General features: G+C 47.8%; 1 protein-coding gene across 1 annotated transcript; it reads left to right on the top strand.

Moving 5' to 3' along the window:
- The first annotated feature begins 14,897 nt into the window (after positions 1-14,897).
- Noto (notochord homeobox) lies at positions 14,898-21,933 on the top strand. Its single transcript, XM_021262443.2, has 3 exons — positions 14,898-15,290; positions 20,159-20,373; positions 21,637-21,933. The coding sequence occupies exons 1-3, from the start codon at positions 14,942-14,944 to the stop codon at positions 21,793-21,795; spliced, it is 723 nt and encodes a 240-aa protein (XP_021118102.1). The 5' UTR covers positions 14,898-14,941; the 3' UTR covers positions 21,796-21,933.
- Positions 21,934-23,814: the final 1,881 nt, after the last annotated feature.

Raw genomic sequence — 23,814 nt, 5'->3', positions numbered from 1 at the left:
CTCTCTCCTTCCCTGCACTAACTTCTAACTACTTGTGGAATAGGCCATGTCTACTTCCCTTGGAGTCCTCTGCCCTCTGCAGCACCCCAACCTGGCTCCTTTAGCGCATGAAAGACTCAACGTGGGTGCTGAGGCCTGTCCCTGGCAGACGCAGGAAGCAGGCAGATCAGAAGTGGGGACTTCTCCCCCTCTGCAGTGAGCTCGCAGGTGCCTCCATGGTGCACCCATGGGTTCTCTGCACTCCCTCCTTCACCAGGCTAAGGACAGAGTGGTCTGGGCTCTGGGCTCTGTGCGGGCCTGCAATGACCTGGCCTGGGTGGCCCTTGGAAGTTTGCAGATGGCAGATGTCCCCCTCCTCTCCCACCCTATCTTCCCCCTGGCATCTGCGATGCCCTTTCCAGGGACATTCTCCGCCTCTGAGTCCGGAAGACCCTCGGCTGTCGGGAAGAGGGGCGGGGCGTCTCGACAACCCCCAGGCCCGGGTGGGGGTTGGGCGGGCCCTCTGGGAGCCGGCCTGAGCCCGCTGCTCCCCCACTAATCAATGGGCTGCTGGCAGCGGAAAGGGCGGACGGGGGATTAGGAGCCCACAGGGCGATTACTGCCGGCCCCGCACCCAGCTCCCGCCCCGCGGCTCAAATGCCACATTTCAGATGCAGCGCTGCGCTCGGCCTGTTTGCTCGCTGAGCCGGGGGCCCGGGGCAGGAAGCCAACTCGCAAGTGTATCGGAGATTAGGGCTGCGGGGCAAACACACGCGGCCGCCTCAATCCTCTGGCCTCTATTCCGCCCGCGGCAGTGCCGGGCGGTGACTTGGCTGGGTGGAGGAGTGTGGGGGCCCAGCATCCCTTGGGGACCTCGGATGTTTCTCTTCCTTACTGTGTCATGAATTTTGCACCTTTTCTATAAAAATGGTGCAAGTGGAGGGCCAGCCTTGCCCCCCTTAACACTGGGTTGGTAGAAAGATCAAGATAGGGCAATTAAGAGAGAGGGTGAGGGCCGGGGATTTAGCTCAGTGGCACCACGCCGGCCTCCCAAGCGTGCAAGGTCTTGCATTCGATCTCAGGTACCAAAAAAAACAAAGGAAGGTGATGAAAGTGGGGATTGGAAGACAAGAATGGGCAGAGGAAAGACAGAGAGGGTGAGAAGAGGACTCTGGCCCTTCTCCCTGGGTCCCATCTTGCCACCCCCTGCCTCTAGGCCTGGCTCTGACCCTCCATCTGCCCCCAATCCCTAGTTCCCCATCTGGGGGGCCCTTGGATAGAGCTCCTGGCTGAGGTTGGGGAAGGAAACAAAACCCAAGGCCCAGGTGTAAATACTGGAGACTGAGGGCCTCACCTGGGCCTGTTGTGGGAGCAGGCAGTGGTGCCACAGTGCCAGTGGCCCGAGGGTGGACAGGTGAGGGATGGGGCCATTTGGTGCCCAAGACACCTCACTGGACACCACCCCAAGTCTGAGTCTTCTGTTGCTACAAGAAGTGAATCTTCAACTTCCTCCACCGCACCCCCACCCCCAGCATGTATCCAGGTTGTAAGCCGAATCTTTTGGAACCTCCAAAGGAGAAAGTTAGGCTAGGACTCCGGAACACACTCCTCTCCTGGACTCTCGGGAACCCCTGTCACGCCCCCTAGGGCAGGCCTCCTCCCCAGCTAGGCCTCCCCTGCCCTGACCTGCCCAGCCTCCCTCCCTCCACCTTCTATCCCTGTGCCTTCCCAGGGCAGACTGGTCATTCCTACAAATGCCCTTTGCTCAACCTTCTTGGAGAGTCCAAATCTTGCCACCCAGCAAGGCACAACTGTACCTCTTCCCAGCCTCTTCCTGCAGGAAGTCCCCCTCCTCATCATCATCTTGGGCTCAGGGGATGTAAGGAACAGATTTACTATCTGATTCTATCTCTGGGTCCCTGTGGGGTCCTTATCCTTCCCTTTACCTTCAAAGACAGGCTGTAGGTTCAGTTTGGGCTGTGAGGTTTGGCCAAGGATAGAATCCCTCTCACATACCGCCCCCCCATGTTGGGCTCAAAAGAGCAGGAACCCGGTCCCCAGCCACCTGTGCCCAAGTGGGCCCCTCTCTGTCAGGAGTCAAGAGGGACACTGCCTGCACCTCACTCTGACGGGTTCCTCCAACACTCCCCTTGGCAGAGTTTCAAAGGCTCTTTGTAATCAGCCCTTTTCTTGAAGGTGTAATGAAGTTCTTTCTCCTGCTACTGTCACTTCTGAAGTGACCAAACAAGCCCTTTCTCTCCTCTCTGCCCTTTCTTCTAAACTCCTTAGGGAGCTGCTAAGACCCTGGAAGTGACCTACTCTTCCTCCTGGGAGGAGGGGTCAGAATGCTTGTTTCTTCCCCTCACTTAAGTGGGGAGGGGAAGCCTGGCATGGTGGTGCATACCTGTAATCTCAGGACTGGGGAAGCAAGGCAGGAGGATCATTTCGAGTTGGACACCAGCCTGGGTAGAGAGTTCATGGCTAGACTGAACTACATTGTGAAACTCTGTCCCCCCCAGCCCCCCCCAAAAAGGTGAGAAGAGGTAGAGGAGACTCTACCAGACCCAGGACAGAGACCACCAGTGTCCCCTACTTCTCCCTCCCCACCCATCCTCTGCTTGCCCTAGGGGTCCAGCTTCCCACCTCTCCTCCCCCAGGAAGGAGAGAGTCTATGGGCCAAGATCATCCTAACTCCCGGGCTCCTGTGTAAAGGTCATCTTCCTCCGGGCACCGCCCTCTCTGGGACACTGGCAGTGCTGCCTCCCCAGCTGCCGAAAGGGCCTGAGTCAGCATCTTATGGTCTGCGTGCGCCCCCTGCTGACAGCCACTAGAGATGACTGTCTGTGGGCCCGGCTCTCCAGGCCTTGAATTCCAGCACTACCTGGTACATCTGGGTGCCTTCTCTCGTCCTTGCTGGGACAGAGCCCAGGAGGAGCAGGCATTTACAACACAAGAGGAAGTGCAGTTAATGGGCTGAACACCACCCGGTGCTACTGTAGGGGAAGGAATACTTTCCCTCTAGCCCTGAGAGTTTGAGAATTGAGCCTTTGAAATAAACTAACAACAGACAAATTAACGGGAGAAAAGAACACAAAATATAGGGCTTGCATAAGGCAGGGGGCATCATGAGAAAGAGAAGTGAATACTCAAAAACCCAGGGAGATCTAAAAGCTCATGTACTCTCAATCCCCCTTCTGTCCTGGGGATTGAACCCAGGGAGCTCATTTTAAATTTTATATATTTATTTGGACAAGGTCTCATGATGTAGTTCAGGCTGGCCCATGCTCTTCTCAAATTTATACCAATCCTCCTGCCCTAGCCTCAGGAGTGCTGGGATTACAGGTGTGTGCCTCCATGTCTGGCTTATTTTTTGGTTTTTAAAGACAGGGTCTCTATGTGTAGTTCAGGCTGGCCTCAAACTCATGCGACTCCCCTGCCTCAGCCTCCCAAGAGCTGGAATTACAGGCATGTACCAGGGGAGGAGGGATATAGTAAGAAAGTAAGAAGAGGCCCAGGGGATTTAGCTCAGTGGCACTGTGCCTGCCTTGCAAGCAAAAGGGGGGTAAGAAGAGCAAATGATTTGGAGAAAGAGAAGTAGACCTCAGAAAAACAGGAGACATCTATGAGAATGTCTGGGCATGGTGTTGACCTCCAGTCTCCTCTGCTGTGGTACAGAGTAATCTTCCCTGGCTCTGTGTGTGTGCGTGTGTGTGTGCGTGTGTGTGTGTGTGTGTGTGTGTGTGTGTGTGTGTGACATTTGAGTTCCTTTTGGAGGGTCTGTCTTTAGGTAGTTAAGGGAAGTTCAGCAAAAAATCCCTCCCTGCTTGTACCATTCTTCAGGTGCCCTCAATTTGAAGTAACCAACATCTACCAGGTACAGTGGCACACACCTATAATCCCAGCACTCAAGAGGCTGAGGCAGGAGGATCACCACTAGTTTGAGGCCAGCCTGGACTACATAGAGTGACCTTGTCTCAAAAATAAAAATAAAGGGGCTGGGGATTTAGCTCAGTGGCACCGAGCCTGCCTGGCAAGCACAAGGTCTTGAGTTCGATCCCCAGTACCAATAAATAAATAAAGTAAAAAGCACCTCAGAGTGGCACATTTTGGAGTGGTATTTCCTGCACTCTATCACTGGCATCCCCTCCCCAGGGGCCTAAGGGGACCTAAGTTGCACATCACTGGAGCCCTCATCTCCTGACACTAAGTGCAGACTTCTACCAACACTAAAGGAGGCTTACATTCTCCAGGGCACATTATGAGGTGCTCTGTGGAGACTGAGAAAACAGGGTTCTGCCTCTCAGGAGCCTGGACTCCCCCCCTGCCCCCACCCCACTCCCCCAAAGCAAGTTCAGAGCTGATTCTGAGCTGGTGCTGTGAGTCAGGTTCCCTGTTCTGTCCCCTGAGCAGGTAGACCAGGCAGTAAACACCATAGGAGCCCCACCAGGGCTGTACAGGCTGCTGAGGCTGTGAGATCCCTGGGCAAGAAGGGACAGTGCAAGGACAGGGCCAGAGGAGCCTGGAGAGGAGAGGGTGTCCTTTCCCTCTGTCACTAGCTACGTGAGCTGGACAGCTTGTTGTGCTACCCCTCTTTATGAGCAGTGTGTTCCTTATTTGCAAAGTAGGACCGATGATTTTTCATAAATGTGGTGAAGATTCATTGCAACAATTTTGCTACATCCAGCATGGTGGCCCCTGAAACATTTAGATTCCCTAATGATCTCCAGTCAATCCACAGAACTGCTTGAGTGTGGCCAGCAGCCCAGAACAGCAGGTATTGTCCTCTGTAACATCGTCCAGATAAGCAGAAACTAGCTTGGCATGGGGTTACCTGCCTGTAATCCCAGTACTTGGGAGGGTGAGGTGGGAGGATTGCAAGTTCCAGCCCAGCAAGAGCAATTTAGCAATTTAGAGAGCCTCTATCTCAAAATAAAAAATAAAATAAAATAAAATGGGCATGGGCAGGGGATGTAGCTCAATGCAATCCTTAATACCACACACACACACACACACACACACACACACACACACACAGGACGGCACACATGCACATGCATGCATGTGTGCATTGCAAAGCCCCACTCTCTTCACATTCATAGGACTAGCCCAGATCCAAGGAGAGGGTCTGGGGAGGTGCAAAGGCACTTTGCGACAGAGCATATGAGAAGCCATCTTTGGAAACACTACCACACAAGTTTTATGTCTTACTGCCAGCCGGGATGCATTCACAAGAGGACAAGAGAAGGATGTGCTGGTACTTCTGCTCCCACCCTTTGCCTGAGTCAGCCATACCCTTCAGCAAGAGCTGGTTGAATTGTTTTGTTTCAGGGAGGGCCAGGGTTAGGTGAACAGGGCCAGGAGGACTGGGGACCCGGCTCTGCTTTTCTCTGAGCAGAGAGGACAACTGGAATGAAGAGGTCAAAGCAGGGATAGAGTCTTTGCTACTCAGCGCATGGTCTCGGAGTAGCAGCACTGGCAGCCAGAGGGCGGTAGAAATGCAGACCTGAAGGCCCCAGTTCAGATCTGCTGATCTGGAGCCACATTTGCACCAGACTGGGTAATTCTCAGGCGAATTAAGGTGAGGAGCTGCCAGCCTGTGGGGCAGAGGTGCTCAGCATTGGCTGCACTGTGGAATCAGCTGGGAAGCTTTTCCAGCTCCCCAGCCACACCCCAGGCCAATGAAGTCAAAAGTGCAGAGGTAGGGGCACCAGCATGAGGACATCTGTTCCTCACCAGAGGTGCCACCTAGTGAGGGCCAAACTCCCAACCTTCCACCAGGACTCCTCACTGGGTGAGCCCACATGGCTCTTGTGGGGAAAGTAGGGAGCCAGACTGAGCCCCTCACCCTCTATGCAGCTTCCAGTGGGCCCCAACACTCCTCTCCCCACCCTTTTTCTTTCCTTGTTCTGTTTTTTTTTGGTACCGGAGACAGAACTCAGGACCTTGCGTGAGGCAGGTGTGGTGCCACTGAGCTAAATCCCTGGCCCCTTTCCTGGTTCTTTGTGAGATAGGGTCTCACTATATACTCCAGGCTTGCCCAAATCTACCATCCTCCTGCCTCAGCCTCCCAAGTTCCCTTTCCTCTTTAGGAGCTTGCAGATGTTGACTTTCCCAGATTATTCCCTGGGTTCTGTGGACTCTGAGTTCAGCCCATCTCCCCCTCCTCATGCCCACCCCTGCGTTTGAAGCCAGGACTCCAAGGGGCAGCTCTCCTCATGAGTGTGAACAGCAAACAAATCGGCCTGCGCACAAACTTCCTCACAGGAACCTCAAGTCGGTGCTGAACAAACAGCAGCCAGAGCCCCTTCCCACTCTGGGAGCCCCAGCAGGTGGGAGGGAGGCCGGCCCAGCCCCTGCACCTGGCCTGGGAGTGAGAGTTCCCAGGGCTGCCGGCTGCCGCCTCCCTAGCTTGCTTCACCATGCCAGCCTTAAGGCCCAGGGCAGAGGCTTGGTGACCAGCCCAGGAGCCTCCTCGTAGAGAGCCCTGAAAAGGTTATAGGGGATGAAGGAAGGGCTGGACCGGAGTGGGGGGGCACGGCAAATCTGCCCAGCACCACCTGGCATCTGCCTGCAAGGCACAAACTCACCACCAGCAGCAGCCATCTCTATTTTTCTCCCTCCCAAGCATAGAGCCTTCTTTCTAGGCAATTCTGTCATCCACTCCCTCTCTAACTCCATCTGTTTCCAAGGCACTCGGAAAAGTCACACAGATCCCCGACCCACTCTCTTTCATCAGTGCCTGACTCTCAGGCCAGGCTCCAATGCAAGGGTTCTGACAGAGCAGCTGAAGCTAAGATGAGTGGTGACTTAAAGAAAAAGCTCACAAATAGAAAAAAAGAAAACAAACCAAAAAGAGCTCATACCTCTGTCCTCTTCTACTGGTGTGAGAAAGTCAGTCAATTATGAGGAGTTAAAATGAGGTAGCTGGTAAAGGGATCATATTCTTCTATTACAACCCCATCTTCCATCACCCCTAAAGGGAAAAAACACTTCTTTCCCCTCTAAGATCCAGGGCACAGAGGAGAAGTCAATTTAATTTCAGTCCAATTCAATTTCAATCATTTAAATGGATGCTCTCATTGTGGGATTGCGTGTGTGTGTGTGTGTGTGTGTGTGTGTGTGTTGTTGAGATTAAACTCAGGGCCTTGCACATACTGGCCAAGTTCTCAACCACTGAGCCAACATCCCCAGCCCTCACTGTGGGATTTAGAGTCACAGAGACCTAGGTCGCTATCTAGAATCAGTTTTCTCATCTGTAAAATGGGAATAAAACACAATCACGGGGAGCAACAAAATAGCAAAATAGCAACAAAGCATGTATACATTGGTACAGTGCCTGTGAGATGACAGGGGTTCCCTAGGGGACTATCCCTCTTTCTCTTCAGAAATTGGAGAAATAGAGAGAAGGAGGACCCAACCCACAAGTAAATGCTAAGCACCACGGCAGGCAGGTACAGGCAGATAGAAAGATGAAGGGGGGGGCAGAGTGAGCCAGAAGTTTAGAGACCTGGACCTTTTGGGCAAATCACTCCTCATTTCATGGGTCCTCAATTTCAATGGGTCCTTCCTTTCTTCCTTCCCTTCTTTCTTTCTTTCTTTCTTTCTTTCCTTCCTTTCTCTCTCTCTCTTTCTTTCTCTCTTTCTCCCTTTCTCTTTCTAGGTAGCCCAGGGCTGGCTGGGAACCCATGGCCTCCTGCCTCAGCCTCTGGAGTACTGGGATTATAGGCATGCACTATTGTGCCTGGCTTTTAATGTCCTTTTTAACACAATAAAGTTTTAAAAAAACTTTTACTTATTAGTACATGTTTGCAGTACATAATGCTTACATTCCTCATGTGGAACTGGTACCTGTGCCTTCCTCCCAAAAAGGGCTTTGAATAGTTTGCTTCTAAGATCCCAACCAGCTCTAAAGTGCTCCGAATGGGTGGAAAGCATATTGTCTGACTGCACAGGGTTTTCTGCTCTGGCCCTTGCCCTTCCTCTTGGACTAATCCTTCCTTCTCTTGTCTTTGCCTGTCCTTAAAGGTGGGAGTCCCCAAGAGATGCAGACTAGCCCTTCTCTCTTCTATAGCGCTGTTCCCTCTGCAAGATTCCCCCACTCCTCTGTAGGCATCCCTTTCTTTTTTTTTTTTTCCATTAAGTTTATTGGTACATTTTAGGTATAAAATACAGTTACATTCATCATTGGAATCTTGTACCATTACAGGAGTATCTTGGTTCTTATTTTTTTTCCCCTTCCCCTGCCCTCCCTTCATCCCCTCCACCCTTCCCTATTTGCAAAGACCTTGTTTCCATTTGTTTCCTCTTCTCATATTTTTTCCTTTTCCTTTTTTCCCTTTCCCTACCCCTCCCAATTCCCCTGCTCTTTTAGACCTTTTCTTCCTGTAACACAATATCAGTTATACATTTTTTAAATTACAATATTAAGATCTAGGAGACATTACCACAGATTTTACAGAATTTGAAAGGATATAGAAAGCAAATTACAAAAATCTTTTTTGAAATAAATTTGACAACTTCTAAGAAGTAACTTGGAAGACAAATTAATGAAACTAACTCTGGAGGAAATGTAAAATTTGAATAGCACTTATTAAAGAAAGTATATTCCTAGCTTGAAAACCTGCCTATATGATAACAGCAGGCTCATAAACATTTTAACTGATAAATTATATCAAACAATTAAAGCAGAAAAAAGAAGGAACACTTCTCCCCTCATTTTAGGACCTCAACATTGTGCTAATCCTAAAACTGGATAAAGATAATAGAAGAAAAAAGTATGAACATAGATAGAAATTTGGCATCCCTTTCTTTAAAGCATGAATCTCCAACCTTTTGGCACACCTAGGCTGCACTGAGTGAAGAGGAATTGTCTTGGGCCACATGTAAAATATACAATATTGGATATAAGTAATAAAACATTCTCTTTTAAATACATTTTTTCCTTTAAATATATTTTTATAGGGCCGGGGATTTAGCTCAGTGGTTCCACCCCCTGACTCACAAGCGCAAGGTCCTGAGTTCGATCCCCAGTACCAAAAACAAAACAAAACAAACAAACAAACAAAAATATATATATATAATTTTAATGTATGGAGGTTCCAGGGGTTGAACTCAGGACCTTCCGCTTGTGAGGCAGGCACAGTGCTGCTGAGCTAAATCCCCAGGCCAATTGTAACATTTTTAAAAAGAGGGCAATGTAAACTTAAAGCAGTAGGATTTTTTTTTCCAGTACTGAGAGTTGAACTAAAGGCCTTCACACTAAGCTATATTCCAGGCATTTTATTTTACATTTTATTTTGAGACAAGTTCTTAGCAGTGTATGAAATTGCTCGGGCTGAACTTGTGATCTTCCTGCCTCAGCCTCCCAGAATTCTGGGATTCCAGATGTGTTCCACCATGCCCAGCTGTAATGGGATATTTTACTTTGTTTTTCTGAATCAAATACATCAGCGTCTGGTTCAACTGACATGGTTGCAATGTTTAATAAGTTCTCAATGTGCACATCAGAAAGTTTTTGTTTATTTTGTTTTTTAAGACAGAATCTCACTATGTAATTCAGGCTGCCCTTGAACTCACTATGTACCCCAGTCTGGCCTCAACGTCAGGACAATTTTTCTGCCTCAGCCTTCTAAGTGCTGGAATAACAGGTGTGTGCCACCACACCCAGCATTCATCAAAATTTTTTTTATCTAATATTATTTGTGTGTTTCATCCTTGAAAATATTTGTTCTCAAATATACACACTGCCAAAAAACAATGACAAGAACAAGGCATGTGGCTGGTATGGCCATGGGCACTCACAGTCTCCTGGAAAGGGCGATTCTATGGGAGTATGAAGGGTAGGCTAGTGGTAACTTCAGAGGTCCAAGATGGCTCCTGGGAGAAGATTCTCCTCTGCAGATGCCACTAAAGCAGATGTGAGCTCCCACCAGGCAGAAACTGTATTCTTCATTGCTCTTTGTACCCCTCATAAAACCTCAAACAAATATGTGTTTGTTGACTTCAGTCTAATTAAAGAGCATAGGATTTCAGAGAGTCTTAACAGCAGTATACATAAGAAAAAGCTAGGAAACACTAGGTAACTCCGAAGTGCAATGTGTGTTGGCACATACAGCATCTCCTGTCTCTGTGTATTCCAGGGAGGGAGGAACAAACAGCTTTGTTTGCTCTAGGCCTGTCAGGTGCAGGGGATGGAGGAGGGGCAGAGAAGGAAGGGCAGGTGTGGCTGGAGCTGGGGCAGCCTGGGCAGGGGGAGGGGTTGTGGGGTTTCACCAGGGCAGCCCTCAGCCCTCACCTTCCAGCACAAGCTGGGTTTGACCTGAGGCCTGCTGGTATGAGCCTTCCACCTCAGCTCTGATGGAGAGAGAAAGGGAAGAGGGAGAAGGGGAGAGGGAGAAGAAGGGAAGGGGGAAGAAGGAAGAAGGGAAGGGAGGAGAGAAGGAAGGAAGGAAGGAAGGAAGGAAAGAAGGAAGCGAGGGAGGGAGAGAGGGAAGGAGGAAGTGGGTACTGAGACAGAGATCCTGCAAAAAGGCAGTGGAAAAGGAGAAACAAGGATTCATCATGAGTGTTGGGAGAAAGGGCAGCAAAGGGGCTTCTCAGTGAAAACTCCCTACTTTCTCAGTAGCTCTGAGATCTCAACTAGGGGTAAACTATTGGTGCTTCAATGCTTCCTCCCTCATCTAGAGGAGGAAACTTATTCTCTACTTATATGAGATACTCAAGTAATTTGTAAATATTACCTGTTATTATTACCATTTTTCCTTCTCTTTCCCAAGGCACTTGCATACTAATGGGTTTAGATGGAAGGGGAGTTCCCTTAGTGGGGACAGCAGACTGGGAAGCAGGAGGGAGGGTTGGTTGGGGCACAGCTGGCAAGCTCTTGGACACATTTATCCATTCTTTCTAAATATTTATACACTTTAAACTGGGTGTGGTGGGGCATGTCTATAATCCCAACACTCTGGAGGCTAAAGCAAGAGGATCGCTGCCAAGTTTGAGGCCAGTCTGAGCTACATAGAGAGTCCAAGGCCAGCCTGAACTGCATAGTAAGACTCTGTCTCAAAAAAAAAAGAGAGGGCTGGGGATGTATGTTGCTCAGTGCAAAGATCCTGGGTTCTGTCACCAGTACCACACGCATACACACCTATACCACACACACATATATGTGTGCATATTTTAAAATTTGAATCCTTGGCATTGTGTTGGGCCTTGATATAGCAGGTAACAAGGGCCCTATAAATTGTTACAAAGTGTTTTGGAAATTAATATGGTATAAAATATAAATTCATAATTTTCTGTCCATTAATTTTACTCATGGAACTTTTTATATAGAAATAAATGTACCATTGTACAATAATTTTATTTTTGTTTTTGTTTTTGTGGTACTGGGATGGATCCAGGACCTTTGCACTGAGCTACATTCTCAAACCTTTTTATTTTTATTTTGAAACAGGGTCTCACTAAGTCACTAAGTTAGCCAGGCTTGAATTTGCAATCCTGCCTCAGCCTCCCAGAGTGCTGGGATGACAGGCATGTGTCACCATTCCCAACTACAATAGATATTTAAAATAATGTCCATTACCAGGTCTGTTTGGATGAGCAGACACTGAAAAGAATAAATGCCCTTCAGCAGAAGGGTTAAATAAAGTATGTTCCACCTATACTGTGTAATACTATGTAGCCACAAAAAAGAACAAGTTAGCTCTAAGTCAATGGCTTAGAAGGATTTCCACAATTGAGGGGAAAAGAAAAACTGACTGTCCCAAGATGAGTGCCAAACATTGATTTCATCAGAAAATTCTGGGTTGCTTCTAGGCACTGGGGGTCTAGGGAATGCTTGTTCTCAGGTTTTCTTTTTTTCGGTACTGGGGACTGAACTTGGGTCCTTGCGCTTCCACAGCAGGCGGCGAAACCACTGAGCTAAATCCCCAGCCCTCAGGTTTTTGATAGTATAAAAGGTGCTATAATGTACATTATGTAGGAAATCTTAAAAAGAAACATTTTAACATTTTAGTAGTTACTGCAAATTATTTTCCATAAAATGAAACTAATTTATATGCTTAATTGTATCATATAAGAAAGCCTATTTCCCTACAATTTCACCAACACTGAATATTATGGATCTTTTTAATCTTGGGAGTCAATTTTTTTATTTTTAAAAAATTTTTATTAGTACACATCAAAAGTACATAATGTTCCTATTCCTTGTGTGGAGTTGGTGCAGGCACGTAACACATCTTAATTCTTTTTTCAGTCCCCCTTTCCTCCTTCTCTGCCCCCCTCTCCATCCTTAAAGAAAGAAGCCCACTAATAGAATGAAAAGGCAGGCCACAGAATAGAAGATGTTTGCTTCTATATTTCTGCAACAAAGGGCTAATTAAATTAGCTATATCTATCTATATTTAAGATTCATACATGGGCCAGGGATTTAGCTCAGTGGTTCTGGCACCTGCCTCACAAGTGCAAGGTCCTGAGTTCGATCCCTGGTACCAAAAAAAAAAGATTCATACAAATTAATGAAAAGATAATGAGCTAACACAAAAAGAAGCAAACCACTAGCAGGCACTTCAAACAAAAGCAATGTCCAAGTAGCTGCTAAGCACATGAAGAGACCTTACCATAAACAGTCTTCAGGCAAATACAAGCACATTAAACCCGGAAGGGGCTTTAAGTCAAAGCTGTAGTTAACTGGCTCTTGTTCTTAGTGCTGCCTCTGACCTAGGATCCCTGCTGGATACCAGTAATCTTGGACCTGGACTAGGCTACCCTTCATTCGGCCCCAGCCAATCTCAATTCCAGGTCCACTTGCAGGGCTGCATAGAAGGCCACAGCTGAAGAGGGAGCTGGGTTCCTCCAGCCTCCTGATGTGGGAGCAGAGGGGGCATATTTTTGTTCCAAACAGCCCATGCCTATGGAAAATGACAAGGAGCCGCCCTGGACCCGATTGAGTAGTTTTGGTGTTAGGTATGAATTTGGGAAGACAATGTGATGGGAGCCGGGAAGTCAGGAATCTTGGAGCCCACAATCACAGCCTAGTGCAGTTCTAAAAGTGTTGCATGTATAAATCAATTTAATCCTCCCTGAAACTCCAAGGAAGTTACTAGTATTGTCTTTTTTTGGGGGGGGGGGGACCAGGGATCGAACTTGGGTCCTTGCGCTTGCGCAGCAGGTGGCGAAACCACTGAGCTAAATCCCCGGCCCTAGTATTGTCTTTTTTAACAGGTAGGAAGCACAAATTGAACTGGTACCAGTGGCTCATGCCTTTAATCCTGGTAATTCTGGAAGGCTGAAGCAGGAGGATTGCAAGTTTGTAGCCCAGCCTGGCCATTTAGCAATTTAGTGAGACCCTCTCCAAATTTAAAAAAAAAACCCAAAACATTTTTTTTTAAATGGACTGGGAATGTAGGTCATCATGAAGGACCTGGGTTTAATCCTCAGCACTGGAAAAAAGAAAAGAAATTTAACCTTTAACTTTTTTTTTTTTTAAGGAAAACATTTATTAGGCTGGGGATTTAGCTCAGTGGTTCTGCCACCTGCCTTGAAAGCGCAAGGACCCGAGTTCGATCCCCAGTACCAAAAAAACCCAAAACATTTATTGGTACACTTTAGATATACACAATGATAACATTCATCATAGGGAATTTGTACCTGTACGTGATATATCTTGCTTCTTTTTTTCCCATTCTCCCCTTTGACCTCTCTTCCCCTCCTTATTTACAAAAGCTTTGTTTCCATTTTCTTTCTATTCTTTTTTTCTTGTTCCTTCTTTCCTCCCCCCCCCCTTGTTCCCCTTCTCATTTGAACATTTTCTTACCATTTCCCAATATCTGTTATACATTTTTGTCCTTATTTCCACTTTTGGTTTCTCACACCAGAGAAACAATGTGGTATTTAAACATGTGTGTCTGATTTATTTCACTTAAGAGTACTTTCCTATGGATGGGAAAGGGAAATTGTACTTTTGAAGTTGAATGTAATTTAATTAATGATTTTGAATATCTCAACAAATGTATTTAATTAAATATAAACTACATTCATTGTGGGGAAAAAAAGAGTATTGTAACCTTTAACTTGCCCAAGGGAAACTGCTAAAAGTACTGATTCTCTGTCTGTAAAACTGCTACACAAAACTGCCCTACACCCATAAAACCCAAAAGTTTGTAGGCAGTCAGCTCCTACTTGTTGGCAATGAGTTAGTATTTCTTTTTTGGGTTTTTTTTGGGGGGGGGGGTACCGGGGATCGAACTCCTGTCCTTACACTTGCAAGGCAAGCGGTGGAGCCACTGAGCTAAATCCCCGGTTCCAAGTTAGTATTTCTTAATCTGGAGCCATTGCAATGCCTACAAACTCTGTATATAAACCCTACATGTTTTTCCCTTTCTACTTTTTGGACATAGGAAATATTTTTCCAGTGGGGACCTGCGTGATGTGGGTACAGACCTGTAATCCCAGTACTTGGGAGGCTGAGGCAGGCGGGTTGCTTTGAGTTCCAGACCAGCCTGGGCTAAGAAATGAGACCCTCCCTAAAAAAAAGAAAAAAAAATGACTGCGATGATTTAAAAGAAATGAATGATCACAGCAGTGTATTCAAATATCTGGGGACAAGGTGGAAATTTTACTCCTCTCTCTCTCTCCTTCCCTCCCTCCCTCCCTCTCTCTCTCTCTCTCTCCCTCTCTAGACTACTCGATCTTCCTGCCTCAGCCACCGGATAGGGTGTGCATTTCTGAATGTGAGTAGGAAGGAGGGAGTAGAGACCCTGGTGCTGTGCCCACCTTGCCGCCCTGGGTGGGGGGTGCATCAAGCTTCCCCATCCGGACTCTGGAGGCCCCGCCCCGCCAGGTTTAAGAGCCAGCGGCCCGCAGGTGGGGCTGACTCCCCTCCGGCCGGGTCAGCGTACTGGCGCTTCCCACACATCCCAGGCTCCCTGCTCCCATCCTGCGCCGGTCGGGCTGTGGTCGCGCCATGCCCAGCCCCCGGCCGCGAGACAGCGAGCTGCCCGTTCCCCAGGGCGCCGGCCCCGCTTCCCCGGCACCCCTGCGCCTCGAGTCCTCCTTCTCCGTCGACGCCATCCTGGCGAGGCCGGGTCCCCGCGCGCGGGTCACTTCCCTGCCTCCCGTCTTCGCCTGTGCCCTGGCCCCGGGGCTCTGGTCCGCGCCCTGGCGGTTCCCCTGCCCGGCTCTGCCCTGGGCGTGCGCCGCCTCCTGGGCCCCCGCCCTGCTGAGCGTGGGGGCCCACGCGCGGCTCCAGCAGCACGCGGTCCCCCGGCTCCACGCGGCTCCCTTCGGCGGCCTCGCGGGCGTCGGCGTCACAGGTACGGCGGGGACCAGTGGGGCCAGGCCGGCGATGGAGCCCCGAGGCGAGACAGCGTCCTAGGAGGGAGGGCTCCGCTTCTGAGAGCCACGAGCGGCTGAAGTGGGAAGGGCCCTACGGCCTGGCAGTGGAAACTGAGGCACGGTCCCCCTGAGAAAGACCCCAGCTCGAGGCAGGGGAGCAGGGGCCTGGGCTGCGCAGCCAGCAATGGGGCCGCCAGAGGACTCCGCCCAGCTCGGGTGTCGGACCCCTGCCTTTCCACACCATCTTTGAGGGCAACTCTTGGAGGCCCAGACACTTACCCCAAACTGCTTTCATCCGGAATTCACGACCCTTTCTTTGCGGAGAGGTGGATGCTATGGGTGGTCCCGGCAAAGCACCAAGGCCCACTACTGTCGGCACAGCTCGGGTACCACACGGGGCCCGCGTGCTTGCGGCGCTCTTGGGACTGCACCTGACGAGCTCTATCTAGGGCACGGCACTGGGTACCTCTGTCCTGTAGCATTAATGTACAAAAGCTTTTGCCTTTTTTTTTTTTTTTTTTTTTTTTTTGTACCAGGGATCAAACTCGGGACCTTCCACTTGCAAGGCAGGCACCAGAACCACTGAGCTAAATCCCCTGCCCAGCTTTTGCCATTTTGGTTTTTGTTTGTTTTGGTAGCGGGGATCGAACTCGGGTCCTTGCGCTTGCGCAGCAGGCGATGAAACCACTGAGCTAAATCCCCGGCCCAAGTTTTTGCCATTTTGGACTCCGTAATTCCTGCTTGCTTATGTTGCCATGAGGAAAAGAGGACCAAAGTTAGTTCGGAATTTAACTACCATACCAGGATCATCCTAACACTCTTGCCTGGTTCCTACTTCCGCCCTCCCTCTCCCCATCCTGCAGGTCCTCAACCCCGTTCAGCAGCGCACTAACCCCGGAATCCCACCGCCATCCAGATGCATACTCTTTACCTGGGAGCCGTGCCCACCTCTCCAAGTCACCCTTCTCTGAGCTCCTCACACACCCGGAGGCTGAATTGCAGTGTACTCATTTTTGTTCCAGTTGTCTCTCTCTCTCTCTCTCTCTCTTTTTTTGGTACTGGGTATGGAACTCGGGTCCTTGCACAGCGAAACCACTGAGCTAAATCCTCAGCCCTCCAATTGTCTCATTTTCAAGCTGGTTTTTGCATGGGTTTTACATCCACATAGTCTGAACTTCAAAATGTCTATTTAGTAAGATATAAAGAGAAGTTTCCTTTCCCACCCGTGTCCCCTAGCCACCTACTCAGGGAGGTATTTTATGCATATTTAATACCTAAATAGGAACCTTATACATCTCTTCTTTCTTCACTTTCCCTGTGCATATCATACACACTGCACTTTATACTATTCACTTGACCATGTCTTAGAGATTGTTCCAGTCCATAAAGAGCTCCTTTTACAACCACAATGGAGTCCATTGTAAGAATGTAAGATAATCAATCAGACCCCATTGATTGCTTCCCATTTGCTCTTACAGTACACACAGTGCTTGCAACGGATAACCTGGCACACAGAATATGCCTGTATAGCCAGAATTGCTGGGTTAAAGCATGTATGTTTGTACAGTTTTGCCGGATTGTCCTCTACAGAGCTTGCACCCCCTCTGCACTTCCCCCAGCTTTGGGTAAGAATGGCCACTTTCCCCACAACCAACAGTGTTTCACCCAACTTTTGAAACAGACAATCTGATAGAAGAAAGAAACGGTACATTTTCTAGTATAAGTTAGATTGAACATTTTTCATATGTTGAGAATCATCTGTGTTTCCTTCTCTGTGAATTATGTCTGTGTACTTTGTTCATTTTTCTAGTTGGATGTTTAAAACAATTTCAGGCTGGAGATTTAGCTCAGTGGCACTCATGCCTTCCTCGCAAGCACAAGGTCCTGAGTTTGATCCCCAGTACCAAAAAAAAAAAACAATTTGTAGAAACTCTTTTTATATTGGGAAAATTAGCTCCTTGACTTAATAAGCTGCAAATATTTTTTCTCAGTTTATTGCCCTTTTGATTTTGATTACAAATATTTATTGTCATATAGAAAAAAATTTAATTTTCAGGTATTTGAATGTATTAATATTTTTTCCTTTCATTTGGTTACATTCTCAGCCCTTTTTATTTTTTAATTTTGAGACAATGTTTCCCTAAATTGCCTAGGCTGGCCTGGAACTTGAAATCCTCCTGCCTCAACCTCCAAGTAGCTGGGATTTGAAAGTATTAATCTTCTTTTTTTTTTTTTTTTTTTTGGTATTGGGGATTGAACTTGGGACCTTGTGCTTACAAGGTGGGCTGCAGAACCACTGAGCTAAATCCCCAGCCCAATATTAATCTTCTTATAAATGAATTCTATATCTCATATCAAGCTTGGAAAGATCTTTCCCACTCTAAGATGATAAAATAATCCTGTCCTGGTCTTGCCTAGATTTTTATAAGTATACTTTATTACATTTAAATACTTGCCTGATTTGGAATTTTTCTTTTCTTTCCTTTTAGTTTGCTTTTTGTTTTTTGTTTGTTCTACTGAGGATTGAACCCAGAGCCTTCATACTGAGCTACTTCTCCACCCACCCTCAACTCCCTTTATAAGACAAGATCTCCCTAAGTCACTAAATTGCCTGGGTTGGGCTTGAACTTGCAGTTTTGCTTCCTCAGCCTACTAGAATGCTGGGATTACAGGTGTGTGCCACCATGCCCTGCTTGAAATTCTTCTCAGTAGAAGGTATGAGGCATAGATCCAGTTTCTTTTTTTTTTTTTTTACACTACTGTTAGGAATTTATTGGGGGGTTTTTTGTTGGTTTTTTTTGGTACTGGAGATCGAACTCAGGACCTTGCTCTTGCAAGGCAGGCGCCGGAACTACTGAGCTAAATCCCCAGCCCTTAGGAATTTATTGTTTTTTAAGCAAAACATTTTGCTTAAAATGATACACATAATGATAACCCTCATCATAGGGAATTTGTACCTGTACGTGATATATACCACTTCTTTTTTTCCCCATTTTCCCCCTCCCCGCAAGTCCCCCTCCCGTCACTATACACATCCATTTTCTTCCTTCTATTTTTACTTTTTTTTCTTGTCCTTTCCATTTTCCCCAGATCTGGAATCCATCTGGAGAGAATTTGTCTCTTCCCCCACTGCATTGTTCCTTGGGTTGTTATAGGAGATATATTTTTTAATAATTTTTAAAGTTTTCCTGGTACATGTTTGCAATTGATGCAGTTTGCAATTATCTTGGGGAGTGGTTACACACACTATTGACTTTCTATTGACTTTCTTGCTCTGTGCTTGGGGTTTTTTTTGTTTTGTTTTGTTTTGTTTTTTGAGACAGAGTCTCACTATATAGTTCAGGCTGGCATTGAACTCACCATGTGGGCCAGGGATTTAGTTCAGTGGTTCTGCTCCCTGCCTCACAAGTGCAAGGTCCCAAGTTCGATCCCTGGTACCCCCCCAAAAAACCCACATGAACTCACCATGTAGCCCAGGCTGGCCTCGAATTCACAGTGATCCTCCTACTGATCCTCCTGCCTCAGCCTCCTGAGCCCTGAGATTATAGGCATGTGCCTCCTTATCTGTCTGGCATGTTTCTAAATCCTTGGGACATCTGGAGGTAGATGATAAGAAGTGATAGTATTGTCACCATTTTACACATGAGGAAATTAAGCCTCACAGAGGTATACAGACTGACTCCAGGGTCCCACAGGGAGCTGGTGTCAGAGCTAGGATTCCAAACACCAGCTCTTAACACACAATACAGCCTAATTTCTTTTCCAAGGCTTATAACCTCATCAGATTCTGAAACATGGCAGAAGAGACCAGGTACATCAGGCTGTATGCTTGTGGGGCTTTTCCTGGCCTTTTGGTCCTACTTCTGGCAGGCACATTGCAAGGCTGGTGGGCTCTGCTCCTTTCACTGGGGTGGTCTGACTGCCAGCTCTGAGGCCTCTCCAGTGCTAGGAGTCTCAGCAGTCTCAGTACTATACTTATCATTCATCTGTACAGCACGTTCCCCTCCCAGATAGCCCACTCCCTTGTCCCCTTCATATTCTGACTCAGGCACTGCCCCCTAACTGATACATCTCCACTGGTCCATAGCGTGGTGAACAAAAATGAACTTCTGTATCTCTTGGAGAAGAGCTTCTTTTCCTTCAAGCAGACACATCACCAAGAACTGGCCTTCAGAAAGTGGGCAGAATTTTATACCCCACTCACTTCTCAGCTGGGCACAGAGCACAAGCTGTACATAGTGATCCTGTTCAGATGCCACCACAGTAAGGTGGCTACCATGTCAGAAGACGAAAACCACCCACTTTCATGCAGCCACTCCCAATTTGTCCTCTCTTCTCTGCTTTTCCTTCCTTAGCACTTACTGCTCTATGACATACTAAGTGGCTTATGTCCCTTGTTTAATTTCTGTTTCCCTACTTCCAAGATGTAAGCTCCATGAAGACAGGGATTTCTGTTTTGTCCAGAAATCATACTTGACACATAACAGACATTCAAAAAGTGTCTGCTAAAAAAAAGTGTCTGCTGAATGAATGAAAAGGGTGATGCCCCCAAGGTTGCTAAGGAAAGACAGGAAGGCCAGGAAAGAGGAGGTTTGGAAACTCGTGTTAGGGGCCAGAACTCAAGCTACTCAGTTGGAGGGTAGTGGAGGCAGAGGGTGTCTCACAGCATTTTCCCTCTTTTCTCATTTGTTCAGTTTGGGTTATTTCTGTAGCCTTTTCCCACTGTGCCTTCTTATTGTTACCTGGCCAGGGGGACGCAGGGCAGTGGAGACATGTGCGGGTTCTCTCCTCCAAGATGGGTGGCAGGTGGCTGCTGGCTAACCTCCCTCTGATGGTTGCTCTTTAGGCTGGGAGTTGCCTCACTGCTCAGGCCTCTGGGCCCCCCCACACTGGGCCCCTCCTGAGGACCTTCAAGACACTGAGAGACACCAAAAGAGAGTTCGAACTATGTTTAACTTGGAGCAGCTGGAAGAGTTGGAGAAAGTGTTTGCAAAACAGCACAATCTGGTGGGAAAGAAGAGAGCCCAGCTGGCAGCCCGGCTCCACCTTACAGAGAACCAGGTGGGAGTAATGACTGCTGTGGGGCTGGGCTGAGCCTGGAGACAGATGCCTCTGGAAAGCCCTAAGTGAAGGTTGGGAGGGAGACACGGGCCTTCTTCCTGTGTGCCAGCTTTTTAGGAGAAAGGCCCTAACTTTAATAGTCCATTTGAAGTGACATAATGGGAATAACATGCAATATTCATCTAGAATTTTATGGTAAAGTCTTTCCATGCTAAATAAGGAGCAAAATTAAGTAGGTATCCAAGAGACTTTAAAAAAAATAACTATTCCCTTACCGCCTGCCAACCAAGAACTATGTAGCCCAGGCTATTCTCCAGCTATTGTGTCATTTTTCTGCTGCAGGCAAACTTCTCAATAATTTTCAACATTCACTCTATGTCCTCACCTCACATTCATTCCTTCACTCATTCCAGTAGACCAATTTCCCTCGAAATCCACCAAAACTTCTCAGCAAGCTGGGGCCAGGGATTTAGCTCAGTGGCTCTATTGCCTGCCTTGCAAGCACAAGGTCCTGAGTTCGATCCCCAGTACCGAAAAAAAGAAAATTCTCAGCAAGGTCTCCAGTGACCTTCATGTTGCCAAGGCTTTCCTTTCTTCAATGACATCACCCTGAAGCATCTCTCACTACAGCTGACCATCCCTTCCCTTCCAGAAATACATTCTCCTCTTGGCTTCCAGATACAGAAGTCGCTGGGTTTTCCTCCCACCTTTCTGGCACTTCTGATTCTTTTACAAGCTTCTTTCCTTTGGGATGGCAAACTCTCCAACTGGTCTCATCTATTCCCATGGTTTAACATAGCATCTCTAAGCCTGGCCTTCTCTGCTGATGTGACCCTAAGGCCTTCGCACTGAGATACACCCCCAACCCTTTTTTATTTTGAGACAAGGTCTTGCTAAATTGCCCAAGCTGGGCTTGAACTGGGATTATAGGGTTGCACCACCACCCTGGTTTATATGGCTCGTTTGTTGCCATCTCCCTCCACTTGACTCTTAGCTCCATGAGGGTAGGGACTGTGCCTGTTGCTCACCACTGTATCACCACCACCTAGGATGGTGTCTAGCACATCGTAGAAGCCTATGAAATAAACACTGTGGTGGATGAATAGTGATTGGGATTATAGGAAGGGGCCTTTTGGAGGGGTGCTTCCTGTAGCAAGAAGAGGAATATTTGGCCAGACAGCAAGGGGTAACCACTCTGGGTCGGGGGGAGTAGTGGGACTTGCTGGTCATGTGGTCATGTCTGCCCACTGTTTCTGGTGATAGGTGAGGATCTGGTTCCAAAACCGAAGGGTCAAGTATCAGAAGCAGCAAAAGCTTAAACTGCCAGCCCTGTCTGCTGTGGCTGCCTCCCCAGATGAGCCCTCCAGCAGCTCCGACAGCAGCATCCAGAGTGAAGATGCCCAGACAGGAGCAGACATCTGAGGATTGGGATGGAAGCCCTACTATCTGGGTTAGTTCTTCCTGGTGGCACCCATTGGACCCACCTGCCCTGCATTGCAATGAAGAGCCTCCTCAGGGTCAGAGGGCACCAGAGGAATTTGAACTGTCAAGCAGGGCTCCCTTTTCTATAGCAGCCTCTGGAAGCAGGAATGTACCTTTTTTTTTTTTTTCCAGTACTGGGGATCGAACTCAGGACCTTGCACTTGTGAGGCAGGAGTGGTGCCACTTCGCTAAATCCTTGGAATAATGTAATGGTCAGAGGCACAGACTTTGGCTGTCAGTTATGTCCTTGGCCAAGTTACTGAACTTCTGAGCCATTTTCCTTCATTTGTGTAAAGAGTGTATAGATAACATACTTCTCAGGGGCGAGATGATGTCTGTAAAGCACTCCCAATGTGCTAGGCCCAAAGTGTGCGGTAACTGTTAAGGCTTTTAGGGTCCCTCATTTGAGGGAGTGGTACCAACACCAGCCTTGACTTCCCAAGGATTAATCATCTTTTCCTGGCCTGCTATGGAGGAGAAAGGGCCTCACTCAATCAGTGGTTAGGTGTAGAAGAATCTTCCTCACCAGAGATGGTGGAGTTGAGAGCAAAGAAGAGGGAAAGGCAGATTGCTTCTCTTCACGGTGGTCTGAGGTTTTTTGATTTGTCTGAACTGTTACCACTCCCACAAGGAGCTCAGTTCCAACTGCCTCCTTGAGCAACATGCTGCCCTGACCCCCAGCTTTTTCTGTCCAGGTACCTGCCTCAACTTCCTCCTCGTCTTCATCTAGAATAGATAAATTTGAGTCCATGCTGTCAGAACATTGCTGTATTTTCACAAAATAGTTATGTTGCCTCCGTGTCACACCCCCTTATCCCCTACAAAATCCTGACTCGTGGCTGCCTTTCCTTCCCAGGAACCTGCTCAGTCTCTGGCTAGGGAGCCTGCTGATAACTTGCTGTGATGAAGCCAACAACCTCCATTTTCAGAGCTAATATTTAGACTATTCATTCTACAATGGCTGGGAGGGGGTGATGGGGGTGGAAGTTGGGGTGGAAGGAGGTCTGCCCTTCCTCCTGGTCCCTAGCTGCTCTCAGGGAGGGAGGAGGAAGAAAGGCAGGGAGCCAAGGAGGCCTTGGAAAACAACCTGCACCCAAGGGGGTGGATTCCTGGATATCGGGTAGCAGGCTTGAGGGGAGCCAGCATCCAGACTCAAGAATGCTTCTCTGTCCCTGTCTTCAGGGAAGTTCTTCCTAAGGCAGGACTCAAAGTCAGTTCTACTAATCAAAGGAATCCAGCTGCACCTGCCTGTTTCAGAAAAAGCTGGGCCACTTGTATTTTATTTTATTTTTTGTGGTACTGGCTATTGAACCCAGAGCCTTTACACTGAACTACATACTTAGCCCTTTTCATTTATCTTATTTTGTTTTTTAAATTTTGAGACAGGGTCTTGCTAAATTGCTTAGTTGTTCAGGCTAGGCTCCAATTGCCTCAGGCTTCAAGTGTTGAGATTTCAGGCATGTGCCACCACACTTGTTACTTTTTTTTTTTTTTTTTAAATAAATAGATCAGTGCTTGCTTCTGCAACACTTATACTAAATCAAAAGGTCAGTTACCTACTAAACAATTACTGCCCAATCCCCAAAAGTCACCATGAGACCACAGGTTCCTTTTCAAGGAACACAGAATCAAATGAGGAGCAAGGAAAGAAAAGTATGGGGGTCAGGCCTAGCTGTAGGAACAAGTGCCATAGGCCAGTGGTTGGCAGCTTTTGGGGTCCCAAATGAGAGGACACACCTCTCTTTCGTTCTCTGATGCATTTGCACTTACACTCACTTCTGCGTCCAGTTGGAGGGGTCCTTAGACCTGACTGAGATCAACTCTGGACTTTTCCATCATCTTGGGGCTTCAAAGGTCCCCAAATCCCTGGAGAATCTGAGACACACACCTGTGCAGCTTGATCTTACCTAGGACAGTCTGCCCTGCTGCAGAGGGTTTTTTTGTTTTGTTTTTTGATTT

This window comes from Heterocephalus glaber, unplaced genomic scaffold (assembly GCF_053883595.1).
Source record: "Heterocephalus glaber isolate CG9 unplaced genomic scaffold, H.glaber_assembly_v1.0 deba00001496, whole genome shotgun sequence".
In the NCBI taxonomy this organism is placed as follows: Eukaryota; Metazoa; Chordata; class Mammalia; order Rodentia; family Bathyergidae; genus Heterocephalus; species Heterocephalus glaber.
The sequence above is the reverse complement of the archived record's forward strand: the minus strand, read 5'-3'. Positions and strand labels throughout refer to the sequence as shown.

Coding starts and splice junctions, on each gene's coding strand:
- Noto (XM_021262443.2), top strand. CDS start 14,942: ATGCCCAGCCCCCGGCCGCGAGACAGCGAGCTGCCCGTTCCCCAGGGC. Junction 15,291..20,158: donor CGCGGGCGTCGGCGTCACAG/GTACGGCGGGGA, acceptor GTTGCTCTTTAG/GCTGGGAGTTGCCTCACTGC. Junction 20,374..21,636: donor TCCACCTTACAGAGAACCAG/GTGGGAGTAATG, acceptor TTCTGGTGATAG/GTGAGGATCTGGTTCCAAAA.